Source organism: Pan paniscus, chromosome 4 (assembly GCF_029289425.2).
Source record: "Pan paniscus chromosome 4, NHGRI_mPanPan1-v2.0_pri, whole genome shotgun sequence".
In the NCBI taxonomy this organism is placed as follows: Eukaryota; Metazoa; Chordata; class Mammalia; order Primates; family Hominidae; genus Pan; species Pan paniscus.
The window spans coordinates 37105862-37125847 of NC_073253.2; the positions used below are offsets into that span (position 1 = coordinate 37105862).

At 38.1% G+C, this 19986-nt stretch overlaps 1 protein-coding gene and 1 long non-coding RNA gene across 4 annotated transcripts in view; one reads left to right on the forward strand and one right to left on the reverse strand.

Moving 5' to 3' along the window:
• The window catches only part of AP3B1 (adaptor related protein complex 3 subunit beta 1), a 291386-nt gene that overhangs the window by 97430 nt on the left and 173970 nt on the right, over positions 1-19986 (forward strand). For all 3 annotated transcript variants that reach the window (XM_063604200.1, XM_008966887.6, XM_024928836.4), the window contains exon 8: positions 18613-18768. In XM_063604200.1, coding sequence (XP_063460270.1) covers positions 18613-18768 — 156 coding nt within the window. The remainder of the gene's footprint in view (positions 1-18612; positions 18769-19986) is intronic.
• Positions 12287-18103, reverse strand: LOC129397759 (uncharacterized). Its single transcript, XR_008625362.2, has 2 exons — positions 13005-18103; positions 12287-12955 (listed from the first exon to the last, which is right to left on the reverse strand). It is a non-coding gene; the product is annotated as an uncharacterized LOC129397759 (long non-coding RNA).

Sequence of the window (19986 nt, forward strand, 5' to 3'; positions counted from 1 at the left end):
CTCTCTTCCACCATATGAGGTAGCTGTCCACACACCAGGAGGAGGGCCTTCACCATGAATTGAATCACCTGCCCCTTGATCTTGGACTTTTCAGCCCCGAGAACTGTGAGAAATAAATGTCTCTTGTTTCAGGCACCTACCCTGTGATATTTTGTTATAACAGCCTGAGTTGACTAGTGCAGTGTCTTAGATTACGTGGGAATGTCATGATGTGTTAAAGTCACTTTTAAACATTTTGCAAGAGTCTCAGGCCACAGCAGGTTGCAGAGATTGTTTCATCCTGGTGTAAATCTTGAGATGGCACTAGCACCCTTCAGGCTGCCTTGGAATTCAGAAGGCAAGTGGGTATATTCAGTGTCTTTTATGTGACTACTCTAAATGCCAAGGTAATAAAGGTGAGAGGTGACAGGATAAAGAATAATAATTCCTGAGTTCAAATCCTGGCTCTACCATTTTTAATCTCTGTGACTATTGATAATTTATGTAAATTGTGTGCACCTCAGTTCTTTCATCTGTGAAAAAGATAGTAAATACCTGCTTTGTTTACCACATGGGGTGGTTCTCAGGTTTCAAAGAGGTATTTGTGCAAGTGTTTTATTAATACTAGAAGTTTCTTAAGCTGAAGTTGTTTTTTATTTCTACAAAGTCCATTGTTACTGCTCACATGATACAAAAGTAGATATTTTTCAGGAATGTTTGATTCCTTTGTCAATTTTTATACATAAAAATATTTTGCTGTAGGCAGTTTTAACTGTCATTAATTTCATTTTTTATTTTTCTATTATTCCTTATGAACTGACAAAAGATCATAGTTTGTGTTTATTTCTTAGGAAATCCATTCAGATAAAATAAGTCTCCCTGTGTCTTAAGATCTCTTTGAAAAGTAAATATTATCCTCAGCACCCAAAATTGTGGGTTCAGTTACTGACTTATTACTATTTTTGTGAACATTTATGTTTAGAGCTTCAGATACAAAATATGTAGAAAGTACTACTACTTAAGCATAATTTCACACTTTTCTTTATTCCATGAGCCTGTGGAATAGTACCTTAAGAGTATATAAACCATGCGTTTTCCAAAATATACTTCATGGAGTTATTTTTTGCCTTCATAAAGCTTGTATTTAATGTAACAACATTTGTCTCTTCTGAAAGTGAATGTTTTAGAGCAAAGCGAAAAGCTATATTTTATTCTGATTTTTTTTTTCACTAGCATTAGGGTGGTTGGTACACATAGTAGAGAGAGACCTATTTTTATATAAGATAGGTTCAGATATATTAAACTCACTGCTTTCTTAAAAATAAAAATAAGCTTTATTTTTTGGAGCAGTTATAAGTTTACAGTGAAACTTAGTTGAAGGTGCAGGGATTTCTTATATATCCTCTACCTCCACACATGCAAAACATCCCCCACCATCAACATTTTACATTGTGATCTATGAATTTACATTAATATTGTTGTCACCCAAAGTCCACAGTTTACATTAGGGTTCATCCTTGGTGTTGTACATTCTTTGGATTTTGTCTGATATATGATAACATGAATACACCATTGTGTTTTATCATACACAATAGTTTTGCTGCCCTAAAAATTCTCTATGCTCTACTTGTTCATCCCTCCCTCCCCACCAGCTCCTGGCAGTCACTAGTCTTTTTAATATCTACATAGTTTGCCTTTTCCAAAATGTCATATAGCTGGAATCATACAATATGTAACCTATTCCGATTGGATTCTCTCACTTATATTGTAATATGCATTTAAGTTGTCTCCATGTCTTTTCATAGCTTGTTAGCTCATTTATTTTTAGCACTGAATACTAGTCCTTTGTCTGGATATACCACAGTTTATTTATCCACTCACCTACTGAAAGACATTTTGAGCACTTTCTAGTTTTGGCAATGAGGAATAAAGCTGCTGTATCCATGTGCAGGCTTTTGTGTGGACATCTTTTCAGCTTTTTTGGGTAAATATCAAGGAGTGTGATTGCTGGATTGTTTGGTAAGAGTATGTTTACTTTGGTAAGAAACTGCAAAGTTGCCTTTCAGAGTGGCTGTACCATTTTGCATTCCCATCGGCAATGAATGAGAGTTCCTGTCACTTTATATCCTTGTCTGTATACGGAGTTATCAAGTTTTTGGATTTTGTCCATTCTAATAAATGTGTTATAGTATATCATTGGTTTTAGTTAGCAATTCCCTAATGACATGGTTTTGAACATGTTTTTATATGTTTATTTGCCATCTGTGTATCTTTTTTGGTGAGGTATCTCTTCAGGTCTTCAGCCCATTTTTAAAAAATTGGGCTGTTTGTTTTCTTATTGTTGAATTTTAGGAACTCTTTGTATATTTTGGATAACAGTCCTTTATCAGATATGTCTTTGGCAAATATTTTCTCCCAGTCTGTGGCTTGTCTTCTAATTCTTTTGACCTTGTCTTTTGCATAGCAAAAGTTTTAAATTTTAATGAAGTCCAGCCTATCAATTATTTCTTCCACAGATCCATGTCTTTTGTATTGTGTCTAAAAGTCGCCATACCCAAGGTCATCTAGATTCCTATGTTAACCTCTAAAAGTTTTATAGTTTTGTGTTTTACATTTAGGTCTGTGACCCATTTTGAGTTAATTTTTGTGAAGGTTGTAAGGTCTGTGTCTAGATTTATTTTTATTTTTATTTTTTGAGATGGAGTCTTGCTTTGTCGCCCAGGCTGGAGTGCAGTGGCATGATCTCAGCTCAGTGCAGCCTCCACCTCCCGGGTTCAAGCAATTCTCCTGCCTCAGCTTCCTGAGTAGCTGGGATAACAGGTGTGCATCACCACACCCAGCTAATTTTTTTGTATTTTTATTAGAGACAGGGTTTTACCATGTTGGTCAGGCTGGTCTCTAACTCCTGACCTCGTGATCTGCCCTCCTCAGCCTCCCAAAGTTCTGGGATTACAGGCGTGAGCTGCTGTGCCTGGCCTGTGACTCTTCGTTTGTTCCAGCATCATTTGTTGAAAGACTATCTTTTCTCCATCGTATTGTCTTGGATCTTTTGTGAAAGCAGTTGGCTGTATTTATGAGAGTTTGTTTCTAGGCTTTCTCTTCTGTTCCACTGATGTTTTTCTCTGTTATTTCACAAATACCACACTGTCTTGATATGTGTAGCTTTACAGTAAGTCTTGATTATGGGAAACTTTAAACATACATAAAAGTATGGCTGACAGTTCAACGAATCCCTATGTATACATCACGTAGCTGCACTGTTCATCAGCTCATGGCTGCTCTCGTTTTGCTACCTTACCCCATTCCAAGATTTCATGTAAAATTTTAGATATCATATAATTTCATTTCTACTGAGAGTGTATTTACAAAACATTATCTTTGCTTTAAAGAAACTGCAAAGCCTTCTCCAGTATAAATTGGTCCCCATTTTTTTAAATTTTTTTTTTTTTTTTGGTTTGGTCCAGCTTAAATGTATATTTTTAAAGAAAAATTAAAAAAAGTATTCTATGGTAGTATTTCATTTCATACATGTACATATTTTAAACATGGAAAAATAAAACATTCATTTATAAATAGAACATTTTATACTCATTTTATGAAATAGTTTTATCACATATATTTTAGAGATATTTTGAGAACTCCTTTTTGAGTCATTTTCATTTAATAGTTTTCCATTGGAAAGCATCTTTACTTCTGTCTGGATTTTTGGAGATACACGTTACCTTGGAATATGGATACAATGCTGTCATAGAAATATGTTTCAGACTTTGAGTACTCATTCACATGATTTAGCATAGTCACTTAGAATTATTTTGTAAGGAAGATCTGTCATTTCTCCCTCATTTATTTATTTATTAGTTGTTTTAACTGCCTTAGCTCTAGAACCAGTCATGTTTCCATGTAAAAGAGCAGGTTTTATGGCCTTAGAAGTAATGTGTTCTGTCTTAGATTTCAGTCAGATGGTTCTGTCTTTTTGTAATAGTAATAGTATTATATTGGAGCAAAGTTGGCATTACTTAATGGTTGTATAGAAAAACTGAAACCACAATATAAAACATTTTAATTAGTACCAATTAGAAATCCCATGTATGATAATGCCTCATTTCTGTAGGCTTAATAGAAACAACATGTATAATAATTGATTTTTTTAAACCTTTTCATGCATTTGTAAAACACATTTTTCTTGTCCCTTGGCAATGGAAAATATAATTTTTACTGTTTTCTTTTAAAATTGTGTCTTTTATTATCTGTATAACAAGAAATCAGAATATCAAGATGGTTGAAATGATATGCATAATATACTAAAAATAAGGGCTTCATACATAAAATAATATTTAAAGGCTTCATAACAGCCATGCTAGCTACATAAGGGGTTTTTCTACTTTGTTTCAAATTCATAGATGTATTAATTGAGACTGCCTAATATCAATGTCTAGTTAAGAAATATATTTGGGCCAGGAGTGGTGGCTCACGCCTGTAATCCAGGCACTTTGGGAGGCTGAGGCGGGCGGATTATGAGGTCAGGAGATTGAGACCATCCTGGCTAGCATGGTGAAACCCCGTCTCTACTAAAAATACAAAAAATTAGCCGAAAAAATTAGCCGGGCGTGGTGGCGGGCGCCTGTAGTCCCAGCTACTCGGGAGGCTGAGGCAGGAGAATGGCGTGAACCCAGGAGCTTGCAGTGAGCCGAGATCACGCCACTGCACTCCAGCCAGGGTGACAGAGCGAGACTCTGTCTCAAAAAAAAAAAATATATATATATATATAAAATATATAAATATATAAAATATATAAATATATATAAATATATAAAATATATAAATATATATAAATATTTAAAAATATGTAAATATATAAATATTTAAAAATATATATGTAAATATATAAATATATATATATTTGAGGATATAGAATAAGCTCAGAAGATTAAGCAGTTCTACTAAAAACAGAATATTTCTAAAAACTGCTTTCAAATACAAATGGAGGGAATATTAAAATTAGATATTAGAATTCTCTTTTATGTATATGAAGTATGGTTAGTATACCAAGTGGAATAAGTGGAAACTTACTATAAAGTAGATTTCAAAGTCTTTCAAATTCATTTATTTTTACTCTTAAGCAGACTAAACATTTTCCTTAATATATCTTGTTTGTCTTATTTAACTATTCTGTTTCTGGACAAGGAGAAAGTAAAATTCATTTCATCATATAGTTAACATGTTAAATAAGAATGATTACTTTTAAAACCATTCAGAGTCCTCTCAGATATAAACTTTGATTCCTCTACTTAACTTACTTAAGTATCTAGGCTATTATCTCTAACAGAGCACAAATCTTTCTCTATCTGATATGTCAAAAGTATCACAAAGGTAAAATCAGTTAAATTGAAATTTTTAAAATATTACTGAATTTTAAGAACTCTGTAAGTGGTCACTGAAAGTCTAGCACTTTATTTAAACACAATATAAAAATATATCTGAGTTTTCTGAAAAATTGTATTATGTTGCATTATCTGCCGTAAAGCTCGATCCTACCACTTAATTCCTTGAACATATTAATCATAGTTGTTTTATAGTCTGTCTTAGTTTGGGCTGCTATAACAAAAATATCCTAGATTGGATGAGTTAAACAACAAACATTTATTTCTCACAGTTCTGGAGACTGGGAGTACGGGATCAAGGCTCTGACACATTTGGTGTCTGGTGAGGGTCTACTTCTTGGTTCATAGATAGATGACTGTCTTCTTCACATGATGGAAAAAAGGCCAGAAAGCTCTCTGAGGTTCATTTTGTAATGCCACTAATTCCATTTATGAGAGTTCCGTCTTCATGACCTAATCACCTTTCAAAGGCCCCATCTCCTATCCTAATACCGTCACACTGGGGATTAGGATTTCTTTCTTTCTTTTTTTGGAGATAGTGTCTCGCTCTGCCGCCCAGGCTGGAGTGCAGTGGCGCAATTTTGGCTCACTGCAACCTCCGCCTCCCAGGTTCAAGTGATTCTTCTACCTCAGCCTCTGGAGTAGCTGGGATTACAGGTGTGCGCCACCATGTGTGGCTAATTTTTGTATTTTTAGTAGAGACGGGGTTTCACCATGTTGGCCAGGCTTGTCTCGAACTCCTGACCTCGGGTGATCCACTCGCCTTGGCTCCCAAAGTGCTGGGATTACAGGTGTGAGCCACTGCGCCTGGCCTAGGATTTCATTATATGAATTTGTGGCAGGACAGAATCATTCAGTTCACAGTATAGTTCACTTAAAATTACGTCTGCCAAACTCATTTTCTAGATTCCCTATTTTTGCTTTTTTTTCTCTTGGTTTATATTTACATTTTTGTCTTTTTTTCTTGTATGCTTATTTTAAAGACATTTTGTTGAAGTAGAAATATATACTGCAGACTGGGCGCAGTGGCTCACACCTGTAATCCCAGCACTTTGGGAAGCCGAGGCGGGCGGATCACTTGAGGTTGGGAGTTCGAGACCAGCCTGACCAACGTGGAGAAACCCTGTCTCTACTAAAAATACAAAATTAGCCAGGTGTGGTGGTGCATGCCTGTAACCCTAGCTACTCAGGAGGCTGAGGCAGGAGAATTGCTTGAACCCAGGAGGTGGAGGTTGCAGTGAGCCGAGATCGCGCCATTGCACTCCAGCCTGGGCAATAAGAGCGAAACATATACTGCAAATGACTTTATACATTTTCACAAACTGAATACACCTATGTATCAAATACCTAGATTGAGAAACAGTAATTATCAGTATACTTCATAAGCCCCATTCTTGATACCCTTCACTTAATAATCTGCTTTTCCTTCCAGAAGGAAACAGTATCCTTACCCTTAGTGATACCAGCATTTCCTTTCTGATAAGTTGTCGGACTAGTTTGAAGCTTTGGATGATGGATTTTGTTCTACTTCTGGTTCTAGGGAATGGATTCAACAATCTTGAGTTCACTTATCACCTCAATTATGGATTGAGATGATTTAAGCTGGGCTTTTATCTGACCATCATTACTCCCCAAGACATAGATTTTATATTTTAAACCAAAGACTAGGAGAGTTAGCAGGATTGTAATTTTTGGCGGATCCTGGCCTCACCTTTTGTTACTGCATTTTTGTTAACCTGCTGAAAGCTCTACTGAGCTTTTAGGCCTCTCAGCTTCCTCTTGTCTAATTAACACATCCTTTTTTTTTTTTTTTTTTTTGGGGAAAAGCAATTCCAAAAGCCAATCAGAATTCTAGGTTTCTAGATTTACTACTTCTTCTGGGTCTTGTCTGCATAATTCATCACTGTTTTTTTAGCCCTCCAGTGCCTTCTAACAGGTTTCTTAACTTTTCCCCAGCTTTTCTAGTTCTCACTGACAGGTGGTTGTTCTAAGTTGTCTGTTTAGCCATTCTTAGAAATAGAACTATATAATCTTATATTATGTGTTTTTAAAAAGTGTTCTCTAAAGGCTTAGTTAAAAATGACATCTTTTATCACTGTGATTTGTGACTCCTTTTAAGCATCCATAACTAGCATTGATTGAAGTTGTTTCAGTGTAATGAGTTCCCCAAACAATACATTATGGTTCAAAATGAAGCAGTTGTGTAAGAGCCTCATAATACATTTATAAACCCTCAAGTATGAGGCAACTTCTTTCTGAGGGATAATTTTAGGGGGGAAACTTTTTTTCATATTTGGCATCTAGGGATATTGAATTTGAGGCATAGTAATAGTTTCAATTACATGGCTTCTAGAAAGAAAGTTTCTTAATAATAGAAGCAGTGGCAATAGCTACTATTTGTGTACTTTAATTTGTATCAGGCACTAAGTGCTTGTATAATGTTCAATAAACTGACTCAATGTTTATAAACACTATAATGATATAGTTACTGCTTTTACAGATGAGTAAACCAAGACAAGGAAAAAAATCAAGACAAGAAAGGTTGAGTGATTTGTCATGGTCATAGAGCCAGCACTTATATTGAACTGGTGTGTCCAGATACACCCATATGCTGTGTACGTATCCATTCTGTTTGGACTAATGCCTGTTCTGATTCATTAAAAACCTGAGAAACATAGTCCACAGTAGTACAGATTCAAATATGTTGTTGGAGGTTCATTCTTGTCCTCCAAGAAAGCCTCATCTCCTTCATTTCATTAACCTCATAAAAACGTCCACCCTTCACTTGTCAATTTTTTCTCTGCTTGGTTCCAACTTAGAGAATTATGCAGTTGGTACATGCCTATAGCTAGTAACTGGGAGAGCCGGATCTAAGAAGCTGTGTCATGATGTTCTCATGGCAGTAGAACCAAACTGAAATTTCATAAAAAGTATAAGAGAATTTCTTCTGAGGGGAATGTTTTTAAATGATAATTAACATGAACTATTTTAGCTATAAGCAACATGTTCTTCATGTTTGTTAGCTCATAATCCCATTATAAAAACTTTGTTATTTCAAATAATCCCTTTTATTTTAGGAAATTACAATTTCTGTAATATTATATGTTAATTTGTAGAAGTTTTATTAGTAGCAATATAAGATCATTGAATCGTGTGGAAAAGATACTAATGAAAGAAAATTACTCTTTTGAAATCTTTTATTATTAATATTTTATTAGTTTGCATAATTTTTATTTTATTTTATTTTATTTTATTTGAGATGGAGTCTTGCTCTGTCATCCAGTCTGGAGTGCAGTGGCGTGATCTTGGCTCACTGCAACCTCTGTGTCCCAGGTTCAAGCGATTCTCCTGCCTCAGCCTCCCAAGTAGCTTGGACTATAGGCATGTGCCACTACGCCTGGCTAATTTTTGTATTTTCAGTAGAGATGGAGTTTCACCATGTTGGGCAGGTTGGTCTTGAACTCGTGACCTCAGGTGATCTGCCTGCCTTGGCCTCCCAGAGTGCTGGGATTATAGGTGTGAGCCACCATGCCTGGCCGCATAATTTTTTAAAACTGTAAAAAAATTCATCAATAGGAAGCAGTTGCATCAATTGTGAACCATATATGTTATGAAATATTACTAAATTTTAATAAGATAATGATTCATCGACCTTTAATTATAGCCATTAAAAATGCCATCCTTTCAATTAAATACATATTGAAGAAATACAGTAGTGCAAGTAATCCTCTGTAAAGTGTTCATATTTTTGTAAGTGCATATTAAAATCAAACCATATAAAAATGTTTCTTATGGAAGTGAACTCAAAAACCTATATGATGGTATGTTCATAGAGGACACTATAGAAACATTTACATAAGTTAAAAAAATTTTTTTTTAATAATTTTATTATTATTTTTTAAGTTCCAGGGTACATGTGCAGGATGTGCAGGTTTGTTACATAGGTAAACGTGTGCCATGGTGGTTTGCTGCACCTATCAATCCATCACCCAGGTATTAAGCCCAGCATCCATTAGCTCTTTTCCCTAATGCTCTCCCCACTAACCCTGCCCTGACAGGCCCCAGTAAGTGTTGTTCCCCTCGCTGTGTCCATGTGTTCACATTGTTCAGTTCTCACTTATAAGTGAGAACGTGGTGTTTGGTTTTTTGTTCCTGCATTAGTTTGCTGAGAATGATGGCTTCCAGCTTCATCCATGTCCCTGCAAAGGACATTATCTCGTTCCTTTTTATGGCTGCATAGTATTCCATGGTATATATGCACCACATTTTCTTTATGTAGTCTGTCATTGATGGGCATTTGGGTAGATTCCGTGTCTTTGCTATTGTGAATAGTGCTGCAGTGAACATTTGCGTGCATGTATCTTTATAATGGAATGATTTATACTCTTTTGGGTATATACCCAGTAATGGGATTGCTGGGTCACATGGTATTTCTGGTTCTAAATCTTTGAGGAATCAGCACATTGTCTTCAACAATGATTGTACTAATTTATGTACCCACCAACAGTGTAAAAGCATTCCTATTTCTCCGCAGCCTGGCCAGCATCTGTATTTTGAGTGTTTAATAATTGCCATTCTGAGTGGTATGAAATGGTATCTAATTGTGGTTTTGATTTGCATTTCTCTAATGATCAGAGATGTTGAGCTATTTTTCATATGTTTCTTGGCTGCATGTATTTTTTTTTTGAGAAGTGTCTGTTCATACCATTTGCCCACTTTTTAATGGGGTTGTTAGTTTCTTGTAAATTTGCTTAAGTTTCTTGTAGGTTCTGGATATTAGCCCTTTGTCAGATGGACAGATTACAAAAATGTTCTCCCATTCTGTAGGTTGTCTGTTTGCTCTGATGATAGTTTTGTTTGCGGTGCAGAAGCTCTTTAGTTTAATTAGATCCCATTTGTCAATTTTTGCTTTTGTTGCAGTTGCTTTTGGCAATTTCATCATAAAGTCTTTGTCCATGCCCATGTCCTGAACGGTATTGCCTAGATTTTCTTCTAGGGTTTTTATAGTTTTGGGTTTTACATTTAAGTCTTTAATGCATCTTGAGTTAATTTTTGTATAAGATGTAAGGAAGGGATCCAGTTTCAGTTTTTCACATATGGCTAGCCAGTTCTCCCAGCACCACTTGTTAAATAGGGAATCCTTTCTCCATTGCTTGTTTTTGTCAGATTTGTTGAAGATCAGATGGTTGTAGATGTGTGGTTTTATTTCTGAGTTCTTTATTCTGTTCCATTGGTCTATGTGACTGTTTTTGTACCAGTACCATGCTGTTTTGGTTACTGCGGCCTTGTAGTATAGTCTGAAGTCAGGTAGCATGATGCCTCCAGCTTTGTTCTTTTTTCTTAGCATTGTCTTGGCTACGTGAGCTGCTTTTGGTTTCATATGAATTTTAAAATAGTTTTTTCTAGTTCTGTGAAGAATGTCAATGGTAGTTTAATGGGAATAGCATTGAATCTATAAATTGCTTTGGGCAGGATGGCCATTTTCATGATATTGATACTTCCTATCCATGAGCATGGAATATTTTTCCATCTGCTTGTGTCCTCTTTGATTTCCTTGAGCAGTGGTTTGTAGTTTTACTATTATAATATACTGCCATAATCTTAAACATTTGTACAGCAAAATAAGCAATACATATGTGTCTTTCATTAAAATAATGTAATTGAACTCCTATAAAGTATGTTAATTAACAATGAGGAAGAAATGGAATGAGTAGATGGTTATAAAAAGCAGTTTTTTATGTACATTTTGATGATTTTGTTAGTAATAGTGCTATGTCTGTTAATACAGCACTTTCATTATGTATCACTTTCAGGTAGAGTTTGAACATTTGTTTAATTAACCATGACTTAAGATTGTAAGTGAGTGCTTATGCTTAGAGCATTTAATTATTTGTGTTTTATTGGTTTACTAATGTACTTAACAGAACTGCTTTAGCCTGGAGCTCCATAAAGGAACAGTCACTCAAGTCCAGCTTTGATATAAAAGTATATCTCACTTATAGTCTTTTTATTAAGCACTAAAAGACAAGTAGTGTGTTTGTTTTGAATTCTGTATTCAAAGGAAGGTGATAATGTTATGATTTCTAGTTTAATTTTGAAGATGAGTATTAGTAGAAATACTTTTGTTTTCAAAGAGTATAAATTTTGTGAGTTTTCTCTGAATAATTTTATAAGATTTTTTTGCCTGTGGATTTAAAAAGCACTGAGCTAATATTATTCCTATTCTGAGAGACCTAAAAGTTGTACTTTTGATGAAAGGTGTTTTCCAGTGATATTTATGTCAAGATTTAAGGAAAGATTGTGTAAAATCTGTAGGCACCTAGCAAGGGAAAAATACTTAAGTGATATTAACCTAAAACATTTTAGATAATTTTCTTTATTGTTATGTATAACAATGCATAAATACAACAAATTGCTTTTAAGTGACTACTGATTTTTATCTCCTTAGTTTTATTCAATTAAATGGTTTTTAAAAGATAATTTAGATTCACATGAAATTTTAAGAAATAATTGAGAGAGATCTGGCATAACCTTTACTCAATTTTCCCCAATGGTAATGTCTTGCAAAACTCTAATACCGTATTACAACCAGGATATTGACATTGATACAGTCAAAACTGAGAACATTTCCATCACAGGGAATCTTCATGTTGCCGTTTTATAGCCAAACCGACTTTATTCCACATGTTTAACCTTAACTCCCAACCCTTAACCCCTGGCAACCGCTGATCTTTCTGTTTCCATAATTTTGTTATTTCAAGAATGTTATATAAATGGAATTATATGGTATATAACCTTCATTGTAGATTATCCATTTTGTCATTCTATAATGTCCTTCTCTGTTGTAATTTTCTTTGCTCTGAAGTGTACTTTATCTCATATTAATGTAGTTATTGTGCTTTCCCTTGATTAATATTAGCATGCTATGTATTTTTCCATCCTTTTACTTTTTTTTTTTTTTTTTCTTTTTTATTGATCATTCTTGGGTGTTTCTCGCAGAGGGGGATTTGGCAGGGTCACAGGACAATAGTGGAGGGAAGGTCAGCAGATAAACAAGTGAACAAAGTTCTCTGGTTTTCCTAGGCAGAGGACCCTGCGGCCTTCCGCAGTGTTTGTGTCCCTGGGTACTTGAGATTAGGGAGTGGTGATGACTCTGAAGGAACATGCTGCCTTCAAGCATCTGTTTAACAAAGCACATCTTGTACCGCCCTTAATCCATTCAACCCTGAGTGGATACAGCACATGTTTCAGAGAGCACAGGGTTGGGGGTAAGGACACAGATCAACAGGATCCCAAGGCAGAAGAATTTTTCTTAGTACAGAACAAAATGAAAAGTCTCCCATGTCTACCTCTTTCTACACAGACACGGCAACCATCCGATTTCTCAATCTTTTCCCCACCTTTCCCCCCTTTCTATTCCACAAAACCGCCATTGTCTTCATGGCCCGTTCTCAATGAGCTGTTGAGTACACCTCCCAGATGGGGTGGTGGCCGGGCAGAGGAGCTCCTCACTTCCCAGTAGGGGCGGCCGGGCAGAAGCGCCCCTCACCTCCCGGACGGGGCGGCTGGCCGGGCGGGGGGCTGACCCCCCCCACCTCCCTCCCGGACAGGGCGGCTGGCCGGGCGGGGGGCTGACCCCCCCACCTCCCTCCCGGACAGGGCGGCTGGCCGGGCAGAGGGGCTCCTCACTTCCCAGTAGGGGCGGCCGGGCAGAGGCGCCCCTCACTTCCCCGACGGGGCGGCTGGCCGGGCGGGGGGCTGACCCCCCCACCTCCCTCCCGGACGGGGCGGCTGGCCGGGCGGGGGGCTGACCCCCCCACCTCCCTCCCGGACGAGGAGGGAGGACGCTCCTCACTTCTCAGACGGGGTGGGTGCCAGGTGGAGGGGCTCCTCACTTCTCAGACAGGGCGGTTGCCAGGCAGAGGGTCTCCTCACTTCTCAGACAGGGCGGCCGGGCAGAGACACTCCTCACATCCCGGATGGGGCGGCAGGGCAGAGGTGCTCCCCACATCTCAGACGATGGGCGGCCGGGCAGAGACCCTCCTCACTTCCCAGATGTGATGGCGGCCGGGAAGAGGCGCTCCTCACTTCCTAGATGGGATGGCGGCCGGGCAGAGACGCTCCTCACTTTCCAGACTGGGCAGCCAGGCAGAGGGGCTCCTCACATCCCAGACGATGGGCGGTCAGGCGGAGACGCTCCTCACTTCCCAGACGGGGTGGCTGCCAGGCAGAGGCTGCAATCTCGGCACTTAGGGAGGCCAAGGCAGGCGGCTGGGAGGTGGTTGTAGCGAGCCGAGATCACGCCACTGCACTCCAGCCTGGGTGCCATTGAGCACTGAGTTAACGAGACTCCGTCTGCAATCCCGGCACCTCGGGAGGCCGAGGCTGGCGGATCACTCGCGGTTAGGAGCTGGAGACCAGCCCAGCCGACACATCGAAACCCCGTCTCCACCAAAAAAAAAACGAAAACCAGTCAGGCGTGGCGGCGCGTGCCTGCAATCGCAGGCACTCGGCAGGCTGAGGCAGGAGAATCGGGCAGGGAGGTTGCAGTGAGCTGAGATGGCAGCAGTACCATCCAGCTTCGGCTCGGCATCAGAGGGAGACCGTGGAAAGAGGGGAGAGGGGAGAGGGGAGAGGGGAGAGGGGAGAGGGGAGAGGGGGGAGGGGAGAGCCAGCCTCTACTATCCATCCTTTTACTTTTAACCTGCCTTTATCTTTATGTTTATAGTGAATTTCTTATAGGCAGCACATAGTTGAGTCATGGGTTTTAATCTACTTTGCCAGCCTTTGTCTTTTAATCAGCATACTGATTTACATTTAATCTAATTATTTATTTTTAAGGCTTAAGCGTCCCATTTAGTTTTTTGTTTTTTGTTTGTTCTCTCTAGTCTTCATTTCTCTTAACTGTGGGTTATTTCAACATTTTTTAGAATTCCGTCTTTGCTTATCTGCAGTTAATTTGAATATATCTCTTTTTTTATTAATTAAAACCTATTTTTTTGAAATTTTTTAGAGACAGGGTCTCACTCTGTCACCCAGGCTGGAGCACGGTGGCTTGATCATAGCTCATTGAAGCCTCAAACTCTTGGGCTCCAGTGATCCTCCCACCTCAGCCTCCTGAGCAGCTAAGACTATGGGTACATACCCCCATGAATGGCTGAGTTTTGTTTTATTTTTTTACTTGTAGTAGAGGCAAGGTTTTGCTCTGTTGCCCAGGCTGGTCTAGAACTCCTGGCCTTAAGTAATCTTTCTACCTTGGCCTTAAGTAATCTTTCTACCAAAGCACAAGCTGCACAAAGCACGAATATATCTCTTTGTGCAGCTTTTTTAGTGGATGCTGTAGCTATTACATTTTACATGCATAACTTATCATCTTACCATCACAGTCTACTGGTGTCCTCATGTTACACTTCAAGGGGCAAACTTTTTAACCACTTACCTCCCTTTGATCTCTTTTTTCTCTCCACTTTATAAATAGTTTTCTTAGGTATGTCCTTTACATGCATTTAGAACCGTATCAGTGTTATAACTTTTCTTCAACCATCTAATATAATTTAAAAGACTCAGAGGAGAAGGAAAAACTATTATATGTACTCATATTTTTCCTTGCCATATTCTTTCTTCCTTCAAGATGTTTGAAGATTCCATCTTTTATCATTTCCTTTCTGTCTAAAGAGCTTCCTTTAGCCATTCTTTCAGGATAGGTCTGCTTATAACAAATACTCTAGTTCCCCTTTATCTGAAAATGTCTTGATTTTCTCCCCCTTCATTCCTGAAATATATTTTTGCGAGATATAAGATTCTCTTTTGATAGTTCCTCTCCATCAGTTGGTCTACTGTGTTCTGTCCTCCATGGTTTTTGATGAGAAATCTGCTGTCATTAGACTTGTTTTTCTGTTATTGGTAAAGTGTCATTTCTCCTATCCTGCTTTCAAGATTTGTTTTTCTTTGTCTTTAGTTTTCAGAGGTTTTACTATAATGTGTGCTGTTTTGGATTTCTTTGGGTTTAATCCTGTTTAGGGTTTACTCAGCTTCCTCAATTTGTAGTTTTATTTGCCAAATTTAAAAAGTTTGCAGTCATTATTTCTTTGAGTTCTCTTTCAACTCTTGCCTCTGTCTCTTCTCCTTCCAGGATTGATTAATAGATGAAAGGAATGTTAGGTCTTTTGTTGCAGTTTCACTGGTCCCTGAGACTCTGTTTTTTTTTTTTTTTTTTTTTTTTTTTGAGACAGTGTCTCGCTGTGTCACCCAGGCTGGAGTGCAGTGGCCAATCTCGGCTTACTGCAATCTCTGCCTCCCAGGTTCACGCCATTCTCCTGCCTCAGCCTCCCGAGTAGCTGGGACTACAGGCACCCGCCACCATGCCTGGCTAATTTTTTGTATTTTTTTAGTGGAGGTGGGGTTTCACCGTGTTAGCCAGGATGGTCTCAATCTCCTGACCTCGTGGTCCACCCGCCTCGGCCTCCCAAAGTGCTGGGATTACAGGCATGAGCCACCGCACCCGGCCTGTTTTTTAGTTTTGATTTTTTTTGTCCCTAGTCTATTTTATCTTTGTTCAGATTGGGTAAATCTTGTTGTTCTGTGTTCCAGTTTACTGATTATTTCTTTTGTCCCCCTCCTCTGCTTTTGATCCCATTCATTAGGTTTTTAGTTTTGGTTCTTGTATTTGCCAGTCGTTAACAGTTTTTATTTGGTCTTTATATCTTCTATTTCTTTCTTTAAACTTTATAATTTTTTTTTTTTTTGAGATGGAGTCTCACTCTGTCGCCCAGGCTGGAGTGCAGTGGCGCAATCTCCACTCACTGCAACTTCCGCCTTCCAGGGTTCAAGTGAGTCTCCTGCCTCAGCTTCCTGAGTAGCTGGGATTACAGGCGTCCACCACCATGCCTGGCTAATTTTTGTATTTTTAGTAGAGATGGAGTTTCACCATGTTGGCCAGGCTGGTCTCTAACTCCTGATCTCGTGATCTGCCCACCTCGGCTTCCCAAAGTGCTGGGATTACAGGCGTGAGCCACTGTGCCTGGCCTTTTTTTTTTTTTTTTAAAGATGGAATTTTGCTCTTGTTGCCCAGGCTGGAGGGCAATGGCGCGATCTTGGCTCACTGCAACCTCCGCCTCATGAGCTCAAGCAATTCTCCTGCCTCAGCCTCTCGAGTAGCTGGGATTACAGGTGTGCCCTACCAGCCAGGCTAATTTTGTATTTTTAGTGAGACAGGGTTTCGCCATGTTGGCCAGGCTGGTCTTCAACTCCTGACCTCAGGTGATCTGCCCACCTCCGCCTCCCAGAGTGCTGGGATGACAGGCATGGGCCACTGCACCCAGTCTAGACTTTATAATTCTTTGCTAAAACCTTCTATTTCTGTATTTTTTACCAGGATGTTCTCAATTGCTCATCGAAGCATTTTTTAATGATTTTTTAAAAATAATCAGATCATTCCAATATCTCTATTATCTTGGTATTGGCATCTGCTAGTTATCTATTTTTATTCAGTTTGAGATCTTCCTTTCTCTTGGAATGATGAGTGATTTTTTAATTGAAACTTGGACATTTTGGATACTTTGAGACTGGATATTTTTAAACCTTCAGGTTAACTGGCTTTGTTTGATACCACTCTAGCAGGGAAGGGTGGTGGAAAGAGAGAGGGGTGCTGTCTCATCACTGCCAGGTCATAGCAGGAGTCCGGATTCCCTGCTTATCCTCCACTGACACTTCAGAGGGATTGTACTCATTGTTACCATAGGTGAATGTGGGATTTCTGGCTCCCCAACCGTCTTTCTCTGATAGCTGTCTGCTAGGAGGGATACAAGGTACTGTTCTATGTGTGTCCTTCCCTGACAACCACCAGGGTGTGGGCGGGGCTGACTTTGGTTACTACTAGGTGTGGTGCTGCAAGTCCTGACTATGCACTAGGCCTCCTCTGACATCATCACAGTGAGGAGGAATAAGGTCACCTTGACACTAATGGATGGGCTTAGAAGTCCAAGCTCCTCACTTGGTCTTCACTGACAATATCAGAATGCCTTGTTACCTCTTGGTAGAGATGAAACTCTCAATCCCATCTTGGCCTTTTCTGAAACCACCTAGTGAGGTGGTTGGGGCATCTCATTACAGCCTAATAAGGGTAGAAGTCTAGGATCACCATCTCAGCCTCTACTGGTGGGGATGGGGGTAGGGCCATAATTTTTTATCTGGTGTTGGGCTGCACTTGAGTAGTTACTTCTAAAAGTTTTATGTCTTGCTAGACTGCCCCTTTCCTGGTCCTTTGGCTAGAGAGAGCGGTTCTGGGGGTTTCTTTCATCTGCATTTGTTGCCAGCTTCTGCACCGAGTTGTGGATATATGAAATAAAAAGAAAACCCAGGGAACTCACTGGTCTGTCTTTCTTTGGATCTTCTTGAGGTTCCTATCCAGTGCTCCTCCTTTTTGCCTTTCAAAGTCTTCTTATGTTTGTTTTATATATGTTTTACATGTAGTGTTCTGCTTTTCTAGATCTCTACTTAGTGAGAGAGATGGGGAAAAGTACATCTACTCCATCTTCCTGGAAGCAGAAAGTATGTTTCAGATACTTGGTAACGGAAGTTACCTCTAAACAGAAGTTGAATTGGATGTATGTGGCTATTATTGTGTTTGTTTGGTTTTTTGTTTGTTTGTTTTTGAGCACTAAATGCCTGTAGGCATATTTTATTGGCAGAGATAAAGAATTCAAAACAAAAACCTAGAATCAGCTCCTCTGGATATTTATAAATCTCAAACTGAGACATTTTCTTGACAACTCAGGGACCTACTTAACAACACTAGTTTTTACATGTCACACTTTACTGTGATTTCTTTTATGTTACTATTCAAACAATGCTCCTCTTTTTTTGACTCTTTGATCTAGTTACAGAGTGGCTGACAATTTATGGACATAGTTTTCAGGTTTTAGGTAGTATTATAGGCCTTGTTAAAATCTAACGGTCATGTGTTCCTTTTGAAGGACTATAGGTATTTCTATGGGGATTTAATAGTCAAAAATTTACTTTGTAATACAATAGAAGCACATCATCTATAGCACAGTAACTTGTTATAAAATATGAGAAAAATCAATAGGCCTTTATTCGATATAGGTTGTGTAATATTTTTAAATTGCCTAAACAGAATTATTCTACGGTAAAATGTTGTTATAGATGTTTAAAGGAAAGTTTTCTTTGACTATATAATATGCAGATTGCTCAAGGTCTAAAGTAATCTTGGGTTGGATTTCTTTCATTGTAGGGTGATGAATTAGAAGACAATGGAAAGAATTTCTACGAATCTGATGATGATCAGAAGGAAAAGACTGACAAAAGGAAGAAGCCGTATACTATGGATCCAGATCATAGACTCTTAATTAGAAATACAAAGCCTTTGCTTCAGAGCAGGAATGCTGCGGTATGTTAAAATCCTTATAAGAAATAATTCACTGGTTTTTAAAAAACAGCAATTAAAAATATCTCAATTTAGTAAGTGAGTCTGTGTGTGCTAATGGAGCATTTGTTTGTTTACACACCAAATGACATGTAATGGATAGTTGGAAGTACAGTGTGGAATGTAAGCTATAGATTTAGAGACCTGATGTCTGAGAAGTAATACCTAAATATATTTCAGCCTTCCATGTTTCCAGGTATGCAGAGTTAGGTTTTGATGACAATACCTGGTTTGGCCTATTGGACTTCATTTACTTTTTAATGGTTTTGTTAATTGGCTTTTCTTAAGATATTTCTAAGTTGTTTCTCAATTGGTTGGATTATATTAGCTCTTATATAAGAACTATGTATATTTATCAGTTATTCCATTGTGATTGGGGGTACTTGATCTGGTATTAGTCCATACTGTTTGTATCTGTCTGATAGAATTTTTAAGAGACTAACAAAGGTAATGCCTCACATATTATAAATGTAAATTGGCAGTAATAGTAATTAAAAATCATCTTTATTTGGGTCATAAGGTTTTTTTTGTTTGTTCGACACCTTTTTGTTTATATAACCATTTATATTTTAGAAGAATACATGTGCACAATACAAAATTAGAAATTACAGGCTAGCAAAACTAAAAAGAAAATTAAAACATCACATTCTCAACACTCAGAAATCACTTATGTCTTAGTGTATTTTCTTCCAGATCTTTCTAATCTGCATAAGTGTACATATATTCATGGTTACACATACATATATATATATTTTTTAACCAAGATAAAAATCATACTGTACATAGCATTTTCTAACCTTTTTTTCTCTAGTCAGTCCTCTCCACTTTTTATTTTAATAAAATTTCATTTCATTTAATACCAATTGATCTTAAATTATTCTTTTTGGATGATTTATCCAAACCATTATCTAATGCATTGCATCTTTTAAAGCCTGTCAAGTCTTGCAGAATGTCCTTCTGGGTTTGTCTGATTGCTGCTGCTTCTTTTTATTTTGTTTTTTTGTTTGCTATACCTACTGGAATGGGATGGTTGCATCTTTTATAGTGTCATTTAATTCTTTTATATTCTGTGTTTCCTGTTAACTGGCAGTTATATCCAAAGGCTTGACGGATTTAAGTTAAACATGTTCTTAAAGATTTTAATTGAGAAAGTATTCTTAATGAATTGTTCTGTTCAGTTAG